The 16,134-nt window shown below is 44.2% G+C and overlaps 1 protein-coding gene across 1 annotated transcript in view; it reads right to left on the bottom strand.

Moving 5' to 3' along the window:
• Positions 1–15,707, bottom strand: part of ZC3H18 (zinc finger CCCH-type containing 18) — a 57,195-nt gene extending 41,488 nt beyond the window's left edge. The window contains exons 1-4 of the mRNA XM_016197360.2: positions 15,702–15,707; positions 9,406–9,998; positions 992–1,076; positions 149–220 (exon numbers count right to left, since the gene is read on the bottom strand). Of these exons, the coding sequence (XP_016052846.2) occupies positions 149–220; positions 992–1,076; positions 9,406–9,984 (736 nt within the window). The 5' untranslated portion in view covers positions 9,985–9,998; positions 15,702–15,707. The remainder of the gene's footprint in view (positions 1–148; positions 221–991; positions 1,077–9,405; positions 9,999–15,701) is intronic.
• Positions 15,708–16,134: the final 427 nt, after the last annotated feature.

The raw sequence follows: 16,134 nt of genomic DNA on the forward strand, positions 1-16,134 counted from the left end.
TTAAGGCTCACAACAGCTCTCTGCCCCTCCAAGCCTCCCCTTCCTTCTGGCTTCACAGTAGTACTCTGGGTCCAGGAGAAAGGAGTCTGGCTTCTGGAGCAGGGGGACTTTGAGGGACTAAAGAGAGTGAATATTGTATATTTTGTACCTTTAACCTGGTCTCTGAATGGTATGGAATTTGATATTGGTGGAAGAAGAGTGGATAATGGTGTCACAACATCTGGAAAAGAAGTACAGGAAGCTCTTGTGAACTTTAGATGGTACATGCAGGCTGGGTAAGTGAGCAAAGTCATCAAGGGTCAGAGTAAAATTAAGAGAAAAGCATCTTCCTACCTATCCAAGGAAAATGCTGAATTTTACAAGACATGTACCCAAACTACTGCTGCACATCAAAGAAACCTTAAGACTGGAAATTCTCATTTCCAAACCTCCCAAGACTTTAGTCCAGACTTTTCAACAAGATTTTATCATATTGCCACCTGTTACCTCTTCTTGACTCACACCATTTACTTTTCAGGGGAGAGGGAGCCTTGCTGCTTTCAGAGGCCATCCCCTTGCTATTTAGAAATCCATTTCAAATGAAGGATATACTTCTAACACATCTTGCGGAAGAGTGGTAATTTTCCTTACAGGGGTGGGAAAATAAAACTGGTGCCTGGGGCATGCGGTCTTATAAAAAGAACCACTTAGAAAAATGATTTATACTGTCTACATTAAAGTCATGGGTCTGTAATAAACAACTGGGCCTGGAACCACAAGTATGAAAATAACCAGGTTGGCTCCTCTTCGAGTTGTCATTCAAGTGATGAAAGTACCAATAAGAGAATCTATTGTTTCACATCAATACCACCACCACCGTCATACACTCGCCCCAAGAATAGCCTAACACAGGCTCCAGGGCACCTGACAAGGCTGAGCCACCACCACAGTCCCAGGAAAAGCTGAGGCCACACAAATGGGCCATGCAAAGGCCCCTCACTCAGACAATTACCTTTCATGAAGAATCGGCAGGTGGGACGAGGCCTCACCTTCCTGTCACTGGGGTCCTTTACTTCGCCCTCTTCCAGATCATCATCCTGAAACAGAGGACAATGTGACTTGCAGATGGAATCTTCTTAACAAGAGGGAAGAGGCAGGGGGGGCATCTACCAGAGGGCATGGTTTTCACCAAGCCAGAAAGGATATGGTCAAGACCCGTGTCTGTGCCACTCGCCAATTTACATTCACTTTCCAAACCTCAGATTCCTCATCTACACAATGGGAAATCTCAAAGCTTACCTATAAGACTGAGGAATTCCATGAAAGAACACCGAGGAAAACACTGTGAAGCACGTAATGCATGGGAGAAACCTGGGTTTTACATTTTTCTTAATTACCATTTCTGGGCAAGATATGGTTGCATTTCAGGTTTTTAATATTTTATACATTTAGAAGAAAATATTTTATGTCCTTAAAATTCAACACTAACTTCCTCTAATTTAAAAGTCTGGGGGTGGAGAGGAGGAAAATTAGGTGACTCAGGTAGGCAATGCCAGCTGGCCAGTTTTGTGGACCCACCTTTTACCTCAGATCTAGGCCATTCTCTTATCTTTCTTAGCCCAGAGTTCTTAATCTTGGTTTTCAAACTTTAGAATAACATGGGAGTTTTCAAAAGACCAAAGCCCAGGGATTCTAAAGAACAGTCATGATCTGGACCGCTGCCCTGTGCCCTCCTCAGCCCCTAGTGCCCCGGTCACCACTGACCTGCACGGGCTCTCACCTGCTCCCCCCTTGGTCACTCCTGATCTGCAGACTCCCTCTCAACTGTGCCTCATTCCCCCACCCCCAGGGTCACCCCCAGCCCAAGCAGGTATCCAGTTGCCCTGCTGATATCCTTGTTGGTCTGTTCAGGATGAAACTCCTCATTGCCTGGTATCCCAGTCTGTCCAAGAGTGCCCTAGGGGTCCTATAGGGCAGGCCTGAAAGTCACTGGACCCCTCACCCCATCTTCTGTAGTACTACCAACTTCTAGACTATAGCCCAGTCCCATCTGGTCAGGGGAAGTACTCCCTAACGGGTGTCCCTGCAATCTCGCCCGAACTCTCCCATACATTCCCCCAATGCACAGTGATCTGTTCAAACCCCAGCCAGACAATACTCTTCCCTCCTCTTTTTTTCCCATTTGTTAATTCTCACATGAAGGCTTTTTTTTCTCACTGATTTTTAAAAATACGTTTTCTTGTTGATTTCAGAGAGAGGAAGGGAGAGGGATAGAAACATCGATGAGAAACATTGATCAGCTGCCTTCTGGCACGCCCCATACTGGGAATCAGGCGGGCAACCCGGGCATGTGCCCTGACTGAGAAACAAACTGCAAACTTCTGGTGCACAGGACCACACTCAACCAACTGAGCTACACTGGCCGGGCTTTTCCATTGATTTTCAGAGAGAGTGGAAGGGAGGGAGGGAAAGGGAGGCGGGGGGGGGGGCACACACCAATGTGAGAGAGACACATCAATTGGTTACCTCCTGCATGCACCCTGACTGAGGCCAGGGATCGAACCTGCATCCCAGATATATGCCCTTGACTGGGAATCGAACCCGTGACTCTTTCGTGAACGGGCTGAGGCTCTTACCACTGAGCCATACCAACCAGGGCTTCCCTCCTCTCTTAACACATCTCATTTTCAGATTGCAGCTTGAATCCCCTTCCTCAGGGCTCTCCATCTCTCTTCATGATGGGTCCCCACAGCCCCTTCCTGTAGCACTGGTCACCACCATCACAGCCTGCCCAACGGAGCTGGAGGCTCTACCAGGCAGGACTGTGTCTGCTCACCATGTGCCGGTTCAAGTGCAGTGCCGGGCTCGCAGTAAATGGAAAGTATTTGCTGAATGCAGAAATGCTGAAGTCAAACTCTGGATTTATAATGACTTATTTTTAAAGCTTAAATAATAGTTGTATCATTTCTGCCTTGAAATTTTGACTTATCAAAAAGCATCTTGTAATAAAAAGAACAAGATGCCTGAGTTATATCCCATAAGAGTGCCAACAGAATGGTTTTTTGAAAGATTAAATAATTTATTCAAGTTCACTTAAGGTCCTTAGAATTCACCTTATAACTGAAAATCTGTATGTAGCTTTTGAACAATATCTCCCCATCTTCCCCAACCCCAGAATGATTTCTTTAACTCTTAGAGAAAATGTGCTTATTTGATACTAAGTGACAGAACACCTCTCTTCCCTGTTTTTTTAGCTTGTATTTGCTTCTCACTACTTTTCTAACAGTAATAATTACTACACTAACAACTTAATGTGTTATTTTACTTGAGCTCAAATCTAAGTTTAAAGCAGATTCTTTGTTTTCATTAAATAAACAAAACTCTTTTGATAGGTTAGAACCCATTCAAATCTTCTGGCTTCAGTTAGAAATTAATGCACAGGAGTGAAATAATGAGCACAGAATAATGGTTTTTCAGAAGTCAAGATTCACAGTGGTGCACTGATCAGATTAAAAGAGGTATGTATTTCTGCAAAGGCGTTACTTTCAATATTTGTATTCATAAGAGCAAAAAGAACCACCTACCCATCTTAAGATTGGTAACCAGTCACATGAACCATACGAAGGAGTATATGCAGCTTCTAAAAATGGTCAGTAAACAGACACAGAAATGCACAGTAAAGTATATAACATAATGTCAAACCAACAAATGGAACACACTATCATCTAATCCTCACACCTACCAGGATAGACAGAGGACTGTACACACTGGTGTGCTGGGTTTATGGTCTCTACTTTAATTAAAAAACAAACAACAATCAATAAATCACTCAGCAATATAATATCCTCAGTTTTCAACCAACCATTCAACACATGACTTTTCAAGTGATGGATGATTAAAATGAGTTCTTAAATCTTATAGTCTCTCACACAAATATAACTAAAGAAAGGGATCTCTACAGCGAAACTCACAATGCTTAGTTGTTTGAAGGCTGTTACATCAAGTAATGTATAGGAATTCTTCAGGCCTCCTGATCACATGACCTAGAGCAGAAGCAGCAGGTAGAAGAGGACAAGGAAAGGCCCTAGCGGACCGGCCAGAAGCAAACTTGTGGGTCTGTGAGAAGGACAGCGCCTGTGAAGTTCTCAGCAAACATCACTGCAAATGGCGAAAAGGGTACAGATATCTAACTTGGGGGAGCGTGCAAGGCCCCTATAGTTTACAAATCTAAAGAATTGCCATGGCTCATTGGCATATCTCTATAAGCACTTCCTCGGGGTGAATGTGTACAGGGCATATTCAACTTTAATGTCTTTATAAAATACATATGACTGGACGAAAGGCCTGAGTTCAAATCCTGATGGTGTGACTGTGGAAACATTTCCTCTAGCAGAACACGGCTGCATTTACAGCTCTCACGTTCACGTGCCTTGTGTAAAACACAGTGTGCACTTAATGAGTGATCTCTATTTTAACGGAAAAATACCTCAGGGGCAATGTGCCAAAATACAATTATTTCTGAGCAATGATAGCATAAGTGATTTTTACTTTCTTTGAGCAGGTTTTTATTTTCCTTTTAAAAAATGCCTATGTATTACTCATATAAGAAGTTGTTTCCAACACGGCAGCTCCCATAGCCATGGCAGATAGGAGATGGTCACCACATGGTGCAACTGTGCGGGTAAGCAGAAGCAGCATATGAACACATGTACCAGAATAGAGGCCTAGGTGCCACCTTGACACTGCCACCTGAGTCAACCACAATCTCCTTATACCCTGGATCCTGCAGCTGTAAAATCCCTTACCCCAAAACCTCACAGCCAGATGTCTGGGAATTCAAAAATGTTTTGGTTTTAGAAAGGTGATATAGCAGGGTCTCTAGCAGCACCCTGTAACAACCACAGTAATCTTTCTGTGGGGAGATTATCACAAGGGAATAAATACAGGGCCACAAACAGCCAGGCATCAGCAGTGAGTAAACCTTTCCATTTTCAAAGCTTCTGGGCTTTCCTGGCCAAGACTAAGGACTATGGCCTGTGCTTACTCATGTGGCTGTACTGAAGAGTCCTGCAGGGGGCAACTACCGCATGGGCTGTTCTCAAATGTGGCTCAGGCTTCCTAGGCTTTGGCCAGGGGACTAATGCTACTCTTCACCTAAGTGACTTGGAGGAGAGTGAACACAGGGAATGCACCACCTGAAAGGAGTGGGCCTTGCAGACAATAAACCCTCAGCCATGAGGGCAAGCTGAGGACCTTTTGTAAAGACGGTATATAAAAGGAACAGCTATAATTGAATAGGAGAAAATATAAAATACCACTTGCAAAGAAAATGCTTCAAAGTATTTTTGTATGCAGGTGCGCTGAGCGCTACCACTTCTGACCAAGGAGTCACATGGACTGTCCACTCAGGATGTGTCCTGTTGCCTCGGAGAGGTCATCCTACCAATGTGAGAATCGTGGATAAAAATGGAACAAAACATATACCCCAAGGGGATGGTATACTCCAGGTGGTCAAAGTTCTGTTAACTGAATGACAAATAAGATCTAAAAACAGAACCAAGTAAATGAGCCAGGGAGAGGATGGACAGACTACAGGTGGGAGCATGCAAGTCTGTAAAGGTGAATCAAAGACCCATAAAGGTCATTCGATCTGCTCGTCAAACCCAAAAGGAAAAACGGTTCTGGTGAGACTAACCAGAGGTGCAGAAGGAAAGACAGACATATGCATAGTGGGAGTTGATTACAGCAGCTCACTTTTCTGAGATATGTACAGGTAGAAACTAAACCACAGATTCATCTCATTTTTTAAGTGTGGTTTTCTGAATAGGTAAGAGACTAATGATTAAATAAGGCTTAGATCAGGTTCAGTCATTGGGGACCTTTGACCCCCACACCAAATACATATAAAGGTAATTTAAGACCTTTGTGTGGTTTAGACAAAAGATTTATTGTAAAAATTCATATCTCTATCAAGGAAACTTCCAAGAGTGGAAAAGTTGGGGAGTGTGGGGTGACTTCCCTCAAATCACTTCACCTGTCCCAGTGACCCAAAATATAAAGGGAGAAAAGCAGGATGCTGCACCTGACAGAAGGGAAGAGCTCCTCAGTTACAGGACATGTCCCACAGTGTTCTAGACTCTTCAAACCCAGCTGGTCCCAGAAATGCAGGGCCAGACACTGAGGGAGGAGCAGCCACATGAATAGGAGGGGCCCTCTGAACCTTGAGACTCTGGATTTAGCCAGGCTGGAAGGGCACCTGCTGTGCATGGAACCACTCAGGGGCCTCGCTGAATGCACATTTCCTCCCCATAAAAACATCCAGGTGGTTCACCCTGATACCAGAGCTGTGCTTGAAAGCCACGGGGAGAAAAGACCTCTGTGATGTAGTTTCCACTAGGATGAGAGGCTACTTTGCAGGGTTTAAACTAAAGGGGACCAGACCAAAGGCCTGCTGGAAGTAGGCTCTTCATGGACCTACGTACACACCTTTGGTTCCTGCTCCATCAGAGAAATGTAGCTGGGGACAGGGCATCTTGGGAAAGAAACAGGAGTGTGCTTGGTGGGGACACAGGGCACTAACTCTAGCAGAGATGTTACAGGAAAGGAAGGGTTAGAATTGACACAGATAGCAGGAAAAACGAACCTGCAGTAGTCATTCATGTACAAGCTGACAGGTGACTAACACTAGGTTCTTCCAGTGGTGGTTAGGGCTGGTGCTGGTTACCCACAATCAGTGCTTAAACTGCCCTCTCTATGGGAATGGCTCTCCAGTGCAGACCTTCCGCCTACTGCCACTCCACATCTCAATGGCACTCAAACGTGCCCCAAAGCAACAGGTTTCTCTATTTACTCAGAAGGCAGTTACTGGTTGCCGACAACGTGCCAGGTTCTGGGGATAACTGAGGGAGCCAGCCCAGCAGATCCCAGAAGTAGGGAACTAGTGTTCCTGGAGGTGGGAAGCAACAGGAACAAACACACTGATGACCCAGTTAACTTAACTGCATAAGTACAACAAAGGCGCCAGGTGCAACAGAAAGGCAGGGGCAGGAGTTAGAGCATACGTAAAGGAAGTGACATTTACGCCAGCACTTAAACAATAGAGAGGAGCCCAGAAAGAAGTCAGGCAACCAGAGGAGCTCCTGCAGGACAGGTGTGCTCATGGAGGGCCCAAGTTATCATTTACAGTGCCCCCCCCATGGTGAGGTCTGCCTGTTCCTGAGGTGGGGGCAGGCTCTGCTCTACCCTATCACATCCCCAGTGCATTGTGATGAGCCTGGAAGACTGTAGGGACCACTGGTACTGTGTCCAAGAAAAGAGACTTGCAGGGTGACTTGAGGAGGAGGCACGGTCTGTGGTGTGGGAAGGAAGCCGCCTCCTGCAACTGAAAGAAACTGTGCTCTCAAGGTCTCCTCAGCAGCAGATTGTTTCCAACTGTGGGGCCCCTTATGTGAGGGTGCCATGCAGGGCAAAACAAGCCAAACCAACCCACCAACTATGGGATCTGAGTGGGTAAGAAATCAAACTGAATTTTTACTTCACATGCTGTTTCTAGGGGAAACAAGCAAATCTCCAGAGGATGGGTGTTTTTCAGGGACAGTTCAATTCAACTCAATGACCCCCACTGCCACATCTAAGTGCATGACACCAAGGTCCTCTGGGACCAGCAGGGAGACACTTGACGCCCTATGACCATGGAAAGGCAGAGGAGTAGATGAATTTATCTTAATTCTTATTCAACAGTTGAAGCAAGGAGAGTTTTCAACTGGTCCTCTCTTAATAGGAAATGAACTGTCCAGAACCCTTAGGCCACAATCTGGAGCCCCCTGACATTCTCTGGTGGCTGAAAAACGAAATTCACAGGCAATCTCAACCAATGACCATTTTTCTGGACAAAATTTCATCCAAATTGATTAACTTGAGTGTCACAGCACCATGTTCCCCTTTGCCAACCCTGTGGCAGAGCTGAACTTTCCCAAAGTGGAAAGGAAGCACAGCTGGCAAAACCTAAGGGAACTTGCATGATAAAGTTCCAACACCCATTTAAACAAGATAATAACCCTGGCCAGGTGGCTCAGTTAGAATGTAGTCCCGTACACCAAAGGGTTGTGGGTTTGATTCCCAGTAAAGGGTACACATTTGGGTTGCAGGTGAGGGAGGCAGCCAAATCTGTTTCTCCCCCTGCCCCCTCTCTCTAAAAGTCAGTGAACATGTCCTTGAGTGAAGATTAAAAAAAAAAAAAAAAAAAAAAAATTAAACAGAGGTTATTTAACTCAGGAGATCATCTCCTTACACTAAGTTATGAGAAGATAAAAAAAAAATCTAAAATTCTAAGCTTATAACCACACACACGCCCCATAAAGTTCTGTTCTTATGAACCAAAGTTAGATAAGCAATGCCTAAAACCCTCATTGGGCACACCATGGCCGCCACCATATTTTTGAATGGACTGAGCACATATGCACCAAGACACCATTAGAGAAGTGTGATAAGTATTTAACTAGTAACCTTTTCCCTCCCAAACCAAAATATTTCTGAGGTATTCTATACACTTTTCACTGTGATGACTCTCTCACAGTGAGATAAGTAGAATCTCCTTCCCTAGGGTAACTAAAAAACCCTAGATTATTTCAATATACTCTGTCCCTCTCTCAACTCCTGAGTAAATTCATTACTCAGTAGGACTTCAGGCTCTTTACCCCCAATGCTCAACTTCTTAAAGATCATAAGGATTATCTGTAATAAAACCCCAAACTACCTATATCTAAGATGATCTATTACCAGTCTCACCTTTTCCTCAACCTGCAGGCCAGATTTAAGTACATTATAAGTGTGATAGTATGATCACAAGCTGAGGTGTTCTATCATAGAACCCCATTTTATCCAGTCCCGAGGCTTATTTGGCCCAACAGGGACCCTCACCAGAGGACAGGCTGTGGGACAAAGATAAAAATGCCTAAATAGACAAAACTGGAAGGAAGCCTTTTGAGTCTTTTCATCAGTCTCAAGAACCTGATAAGAACTGAAGATCCACGATGATTCTGGTTGAATGCCAACTCAAATAGGATTTAAAGACAGCAAAGGTAAAAGAAATGTCCTTTTCACTTGTTTAAAAAAAAAGTGAACCAGGCATTCTAATACAATCAGCACCAGACAGGTGAGTAAGGGCCCATGGAAATTCTGCCGGCTTCCAATTGGTAGACAGTTTTCTGCATCTAGACTACTTCTCTTTGATTTTTAGCACTTCCTAATTACCACGGCGACCACTGGGACCGTCCTCCCACTTCTCCGCCTGCTCCATCCCACCTCCACATTCTGAGTGGAGGCTGAGTTAATCCTAGTGAGAGCCCTCCTCTGGGTACCGGGTACCAGGCCGAGGTGCTGGCGGACGCCCTTCCAGGCTCTACACACAGGCACCCGCGTACTTACGTCGATCTCCCCGTCATCAATCTCTCCATCGTCGTCCTCTTTTTTCCTCTCCTTGGCAGCCTCCGGGGGCTCTTTTTCCTCCACGCTGTGGGCGCTGGCCTTCCCCTCCTCCCCGGGGGCACCTTCTCCCTTCTCATCGTCCTCCTCGGCTCCCGCCTTCTCGGCCTCGTCCTCCTGCCCAGCGGGGGCTGGCTCTTCGGGGACCTCCTCATCGTAGTCTAACTCATGCTCGTCCAGTTCCCTGGTGACTGAGGAGGCCTCGTCCCTCAAATCACTTGTGCGGTCTTCCTCCCCCCCATCCCCCGCACGTGGGGGGCTCGGAGGGCCCCTGTTCGGCTCCTGCGGCTCCGAGTCCTGGTCCTGGTCCTCCTCATCGGAGCGGCTCTCCTCTTCCTCCTGACTCAGTCCCAGGGCAGCATTCTCCTCATCCTCCAAATCAGAAGCCCGCCCCACAGCTCTGTCCAAATCCTGTTCAGACCCACTTTCTCTCAGAATGTCATCGTCCGAGAGCCCCTGCTGCTCCTCTTCTTCGTCCTCTGGAGAGCGAGGGTCCTGTTCAGGGCTCTCGGCCACATCCATGGGTACCCACAGTTCTGCAAAAGAAAGAACACGGATTCACAGCACTTATCAAAATGGAAAGTGAATCTTGCCTGGGCTTTCTTGTCCCTACACTCACTCCTGACCTGTAGGGGAGACCAGGATCTGCATTTTGCTTGGTCCAGCACAGCTCCTCCAAACTGCAGTTCCCCACTCCACAGACCACTACTGATGGCTCTTCTACCACACAAAGCACCTTCAAGAGGATGGACTGTGCTTGCTAAGCTGAGCATTAAGTCCCTCACATCTGCAGCAACCGGGCAGGGGCACACCTGGTGTACCCCTTCTTCTCATCAGCACAAACCAAATGGTTAACAGGGAGTGATAAGATATGCACTGCAAGGGATAGCCTTTGGATTCTTAAACAGCTGATGAAATTCCAGACAACGTGCATTATGGAATAAGGCAGCAAAGTTGAAGGCATGCGTCTAACCACTTTTTTTGGAGTCATCCTGAAGGGTCTGGAACAGAAACCCAGCCTATCTTTAGGAGTCTCCAGGTTGTAGGCTGTCTCCTGTCCCTAAATGCACTTCTTCTCCAAGTATGGCCTTGATTGCCTCATCAGATGCACTTGGCATGATCGTGGGCCTCACCAGATCTGTATGTAAGAGCCGCCAACAGAGGCCAGGAAGAAGGCGTTCATGTATAGTGATTCTCACAGGAAAGTCAAGATCCACTGTTCTAATACAGGTCTGTTGTGGAAAAGAACTCTGGCAGAACATTTTATATATTTAAGTGCAACTAACTCTTGAATAACACGGTTTTGAACTGTGCGGGTCTACTTATATATGGCTTTTTTCAATTGGACCATGGAGTTCAAACCCACAACGTTCAAGGGTTAACCCTGCGGTTGGGTATCTGAGCATTTAAAGGGCTGACTGTAGTTATCCTTGGCTTTTTGAATGCTCAGGAGGTCAGCTCCCCTAATGCCAGAGTTGTTTAAGGGTCAACTGTAGTTTCTTATGCAAAAAGGCCAATATGTCATTTTTAGATTTCACCTCTATTTTTAGTAATCTAGATTTAATTATAAAGTGAATATTTTCTAATTTTCCCACCTCAATGTGCAAAGACAGTACATTGTTCCATTTGTTTTAAACACAGATTGCACAAGGTGGGATAAGAGTGTGAGTGCACGAAACCAACACTGAACAGTCTACAAGCAAACACCATTCACCAAAGAAAGGTGTAGCAAGTCACCACCACTGAGTTAGTCAGAAATAACAGTAGTAAGTGAAGGGTGCAATGGCCACTTGATTCTTCAAAATGTTTTATTTAAATAATGTATGTCACAGTCATGCTGTTCGGCATCTCAGCAAGATCTGGAAACATATACACATATATTTACAAACCTTAAATATATATAACTATTTTATATACTTACATAACTAAAGATTAAAAATATATATTTTTAAATTTTATATTTTCAAAAGGAGGACCTGTGTTTAAAGATGCACACACTAAGAGTTGGTATCTGAACCTACAGATTTTTTTGGACTGTTTCTTTCTTTCTTTTTTCTTGGTTTGGGCATTTATAAGGAGAATCATTTCCTATTGCTTTTCAAAAAATCTTTATTGTTTAGAGTATTACGGATATCCTCCCTTTATGGGCCGTTAATGGAAATTATTATAATTGAGCACACATCAGGACAAATCACTTAAAATTCATCACTTCATAAATAAACGGTGAGCAGTAACAGAAATTTATGAACCAATCAACTCATTCGAAGTCATTTAAATACATAGTTTTGAAAATGATTCAACTTTTGGTCTTCTAACTACACTACCCAGAGGTAGGACTTTCGCAAGAATTAAAAAGTTAGTCCTAATATGGTATACTCTGTTGAAAATGAAAATTCCAGGCTACTCCTGTGATTTCCTGGCCTCCATGCGCAGGGCAGAGCCTGTCATTGCACACAGCACACTTCTATATTCTATAGCCCAGGGCATCAGCAAAGATGAGAAAGCTACCAAGGACTGGGCTGGCTGTTGAGGCCCCTACATTCTTAACCATTCTAGATAGAGGATGCAGGTGGTTGCAGCAATCAGCCAAGGGCCATTATTGGCAGCCGGCAGCCTTCCCTCAAACCCCGGGTCCCCTTTGTTAATGATACTAATAAAATACATATGATTTTCCTTTCTGTATGATAACCTATGACTATCTCTGTATACTTTTTATTACATTGTATATAAAAAACCTCCACAGAAGGGTAGGGACTTTCATCTTCCCAGCTGCTTAAGCTAGCACCTGGTACCTTATAAGCAGGCAGTCAGTCACATGGAACTGATTACTGAGCCTATACATCACTACTTGAAACCAAACAAATTTTGATCTTCACACTTTATAGTCTAAGGATGACCTTGACACTACACTACCTCTTAATCAACTGAAATTGAATGTCCTCTCAAACTAGTTTAAAAATCACACAACTAATACTCTGCAGAACCTCCCCCGCCCGAAGCCTGTGAATGGCCCTGCAACATACTATCCTGTTTACAGCCACAAAGTCCCATAACCTAATAACAGCCCCTTTCCTGGGCCCAGGTGCAAATGGGTTTCTGCTTTGGTTTCATTGTTTGATCAGATCCAACCAAATTGCTTTTTATATTTCTGCAAAGGTGAAATTAAATCTTAGAATAAGAAATGTAAAAAAAGATTGTCAAACTTCAAATAATGCAAGAAGTGGGAGAGTAACATGGGACGTTTACCTCTTGGTATGTTGTATCTTCATTGGGTACACTGGCTAGTACAGTGTGGGTTTCTGAGGTAGAACTTGAACCCCCAGCTCTTACTGTTTTTTAGTGTTAGGATCTTGAGGAAATTATGTAAACTTGACAGACCTCAGTTTCTTCATCTCAAACATGGGGCTAATAGTATCTACTGTACGAGGCTACTGCAACAATTAGATGAGATGAGCCTGATAATATGCCTGGAACATTTTTTTTTTTTAAATCCTCACCTGAGGATATGTTTTTATTGATTATTTTAGAGAGAGAGGAAGGGACAGAGAAACATCGATGTGAGAAACATTGATCGGTTGCCTCCTGGATGAGTCCTGACTGGGAACTGAACCCTCAACCTTTTGGTGAACAGGACAACACTCCAACCAACTGAACCACCCAGCAAGGGATGCCTGGCACATTTTAAACCGAATTAATGTGAAGGTGAATAAATGTAATCCTCAACTTCCAATAACCATTCTCATTTCACCATCAGGTTCAGTTCAACTTGCACTCAGGAATAATTCATTCACTGTTTCATTCAGCAAATACCTGAGAATCTACTTAATGCAAGATTATATTATTAAAACAACTTCTGCAAAAATTCAACAGCCACCACTGTCTAGAAAGATCACGACTCTGAGTCAGGCACTTGACCAATTTCCTCACATCAACCTTCCAAATAAGTGATGGTCCCTTTCATAAAGAAACCAAGGCCACATGGCCACTGAGTAGCTATCCCAGGACTACAATGTAAAGCTGCACCTCAAGCAAGTACTCAGTCCCAGAGCCCTAAACTATGCAAGAAAGGAGCTTCTGTTCCCTGCCTGGGAACTAACCCCCACTTTTTGCCATTGTTCCTATAGGAAAATGGGACCTGAGTTCCAAACTGATTTTATAAATTCCTTTTAGGAACACAGCCCATGCATACATTGAGGACTTCCATTGCACCAGTAGATTTTGCCTGCTTTTCTTTTTTCCCTTCTCAAGTTTTGTGCTGATCCAGCTATACACCTCTTAGCCCTTCTAGAACCAGAATCACACCTTTTCATATAAGTCAAAAAGTTAACATATTTATATACTAGTTAAAACACAGTGATGACCATATGGAGATCCAATTTGTGACACTATTTATTTTATGATTTTAAACTTGTCTGAAGATTGAATCTTAATACTTAAACTAAATAGGAATGTCCTCCATAGTTTGAACTATGGACATTACTTCAACATTCTAAGGATGCAACAGTAACTTCCCAACTCTCAAAGTTAGTTCTCAGCACTGACCGGAGGTGGCAAAGCCAAAGGTCCTGAGCGCACCTACTACTATAAGGGGCGGCTCAGTGCTCTCACTGTCAGTGGTGCTTAGCCTTTGGGAGCAAGGATTGCTTTCAGAATAAGATGAAGGGTTGGCTTCCCTCCCAAGGAAAATCTGGATACACACAACTTACCTTCTACTTTAGGGAGTTCAAAACCTCCTGAGGTCCACCCATGGCTCCCAGATTAAGAACTCTTGCCCTAAGTATACTGTACACTATCCTATTATGTATCCATACTTACCATACTGTACTGAGACTATTTGTTTGCAAAGACTGATAGAAGGCCCTCCTGTCCCTATGAAGTGCCTGAGCGGAAGGGCTCAGATTCACTTCTGTGCTCCCTGGGCTCAGCAAACGACTGGCACTTAGTAGCAGAGCTTCCATGTAATTTACTGTCTAAATCGGGACATTGGAGATTGGAAGGGGGTACTGTTAACAAATGCAACAAGCATGAACAGGGGCTATCCAAGGGACATGGGGACATCCAGTCACCCTAGGAGGCCTTGTGAGATCACCTGGGAATTTACAATCTGAGGCTGCTCACAGGTAAACACCTTGCAGAGGGAAATAGGCCAAAGAATCTCTGTTATTAGAAGCAGCCCGAGTCACACCTTGCTGCAATGAAGAGGAGTGTCACTGGGGGTCAGAAAATGGCTTGTGTTCCAGGGTTTGCTCTGGGAAGGTCAACTGTCTTTCTAGGTGTCTGTGTCCTAAATTAATTTGAGATTAAATCAATTTGGCAAATATCTGAGCGCGTGGAAAACCATGTGGCCTGTTAAGTGCAGACACTGAAATGGAAGGTCCTCTGGTCATGTCTTCACTAACTGCCAGGTGCACAGCTTTTACTCAGTGTATTCTCCCACGATCACCCTGTAATTGAGGATTCTTGGCAAAGCTTAGAACTAATTCTTTAGTTCTTTTATCCATACAATGGTGAACTTGCCTATAGAAGAGAATAACAAGTATTCATCACTGTGCTTCCACTGCCTACTGCATTTGGCAGATGGTGAATGATATTTGCTGAATGAAGGAATGACAAAATCTCATTACTTGGTAACCTACCTGTTGCATACCAGAAATAAACTTGAAATGAGTGCCTAGTTTTTAGAAGACTATACCAGAACTCAAGCATAGTGGCTGCTGTCTCATTTCCCAGCAATCACCCTGGAAGGCTACACACCGATTCCAAAGGCATGCTAAAATACAGGACATTTTGGGAACCTGAACCTGCAGAACACTCTCTTGGTGCCCAGTGGTAGCAAATCTTCCTCCTCTCAAGGTGGGTTACTTTGAGAAATTGCAGGAAGATATTCAGAGCCTGGTCTGGTAAGTGAGTTGAGTTACCAAGCCAGGTAAGACAAATTGGGGTCAAACATGGGGTGTGACTATTGAATAAGAGATTTTTCTCATATGGCTTACGCATTTAGTACCAAAACAGGAGTTCTCAAGAGGTTTTGGCAAAGGAGCACCAATGACATACAAGCATAATCTCTCAGGAATAGAACAGGCCCTATTCGAATCCCTAAGTTCTGGTACATCTGGTTAAAATTCTGATTCATAACTTCATGTACTTACAACATCTAAAGGAAAAATGGCAAGGTTGGTGAAAGACAACACCCCCAAACAAAGCTTGACCACCAAAAAACTCAGGGAGGCAGCACTCACCATGAAATGACCTGTAGCTGTTGAAAAAGTAAAAAAAACTGTTTTAAACATGAGCAAGGCCACAGTTTACCCATTTGCTCTCTGGAATGATTCCACAAAGCTTTCTTAGAGTTTGAGCATTTCCCACCCCAAACCAGAGAGGAGTTCCAGCCTTAGAGACACATTTGATTGGTTACCAGAGCTGGGCAGGCTCCACAAGTATCAGACTGTAAAATTATCAGGCAAAGACTCCTTTCTCAGGGCTTGGAAGTGGGAATCAGCCTGCATCCAGGTTCACCCTGATAATCCCAAACTCTGCTCTGGGCGAGGACCACTCCACAGGATATCTGATAGGGATGAGTCTCAAGGGAGAAATGATGAGAGCCCTTGCTATGCCCGTAAACCCTCTTCCATTTTCCCCAAATGAATCTGAAGATCGACCTACTCTTGCAAT

Source organism: Miniopterus natalensis, chromosome 18 (genome assembly GCF_054644295.1).
Source record: "Miniopterus natalensis isolate mMinNat1 chromosome 18, mMinNat1.hap1, whole genome shotgun sequence".
NCBI classification, from domain to species: domain Eukaryota; kingdom Metazoa; phylum Chordata; class Mammalia; order Chiroptera; family Miniopteridae; genus Miniopterus; species Miniopterus natalensis.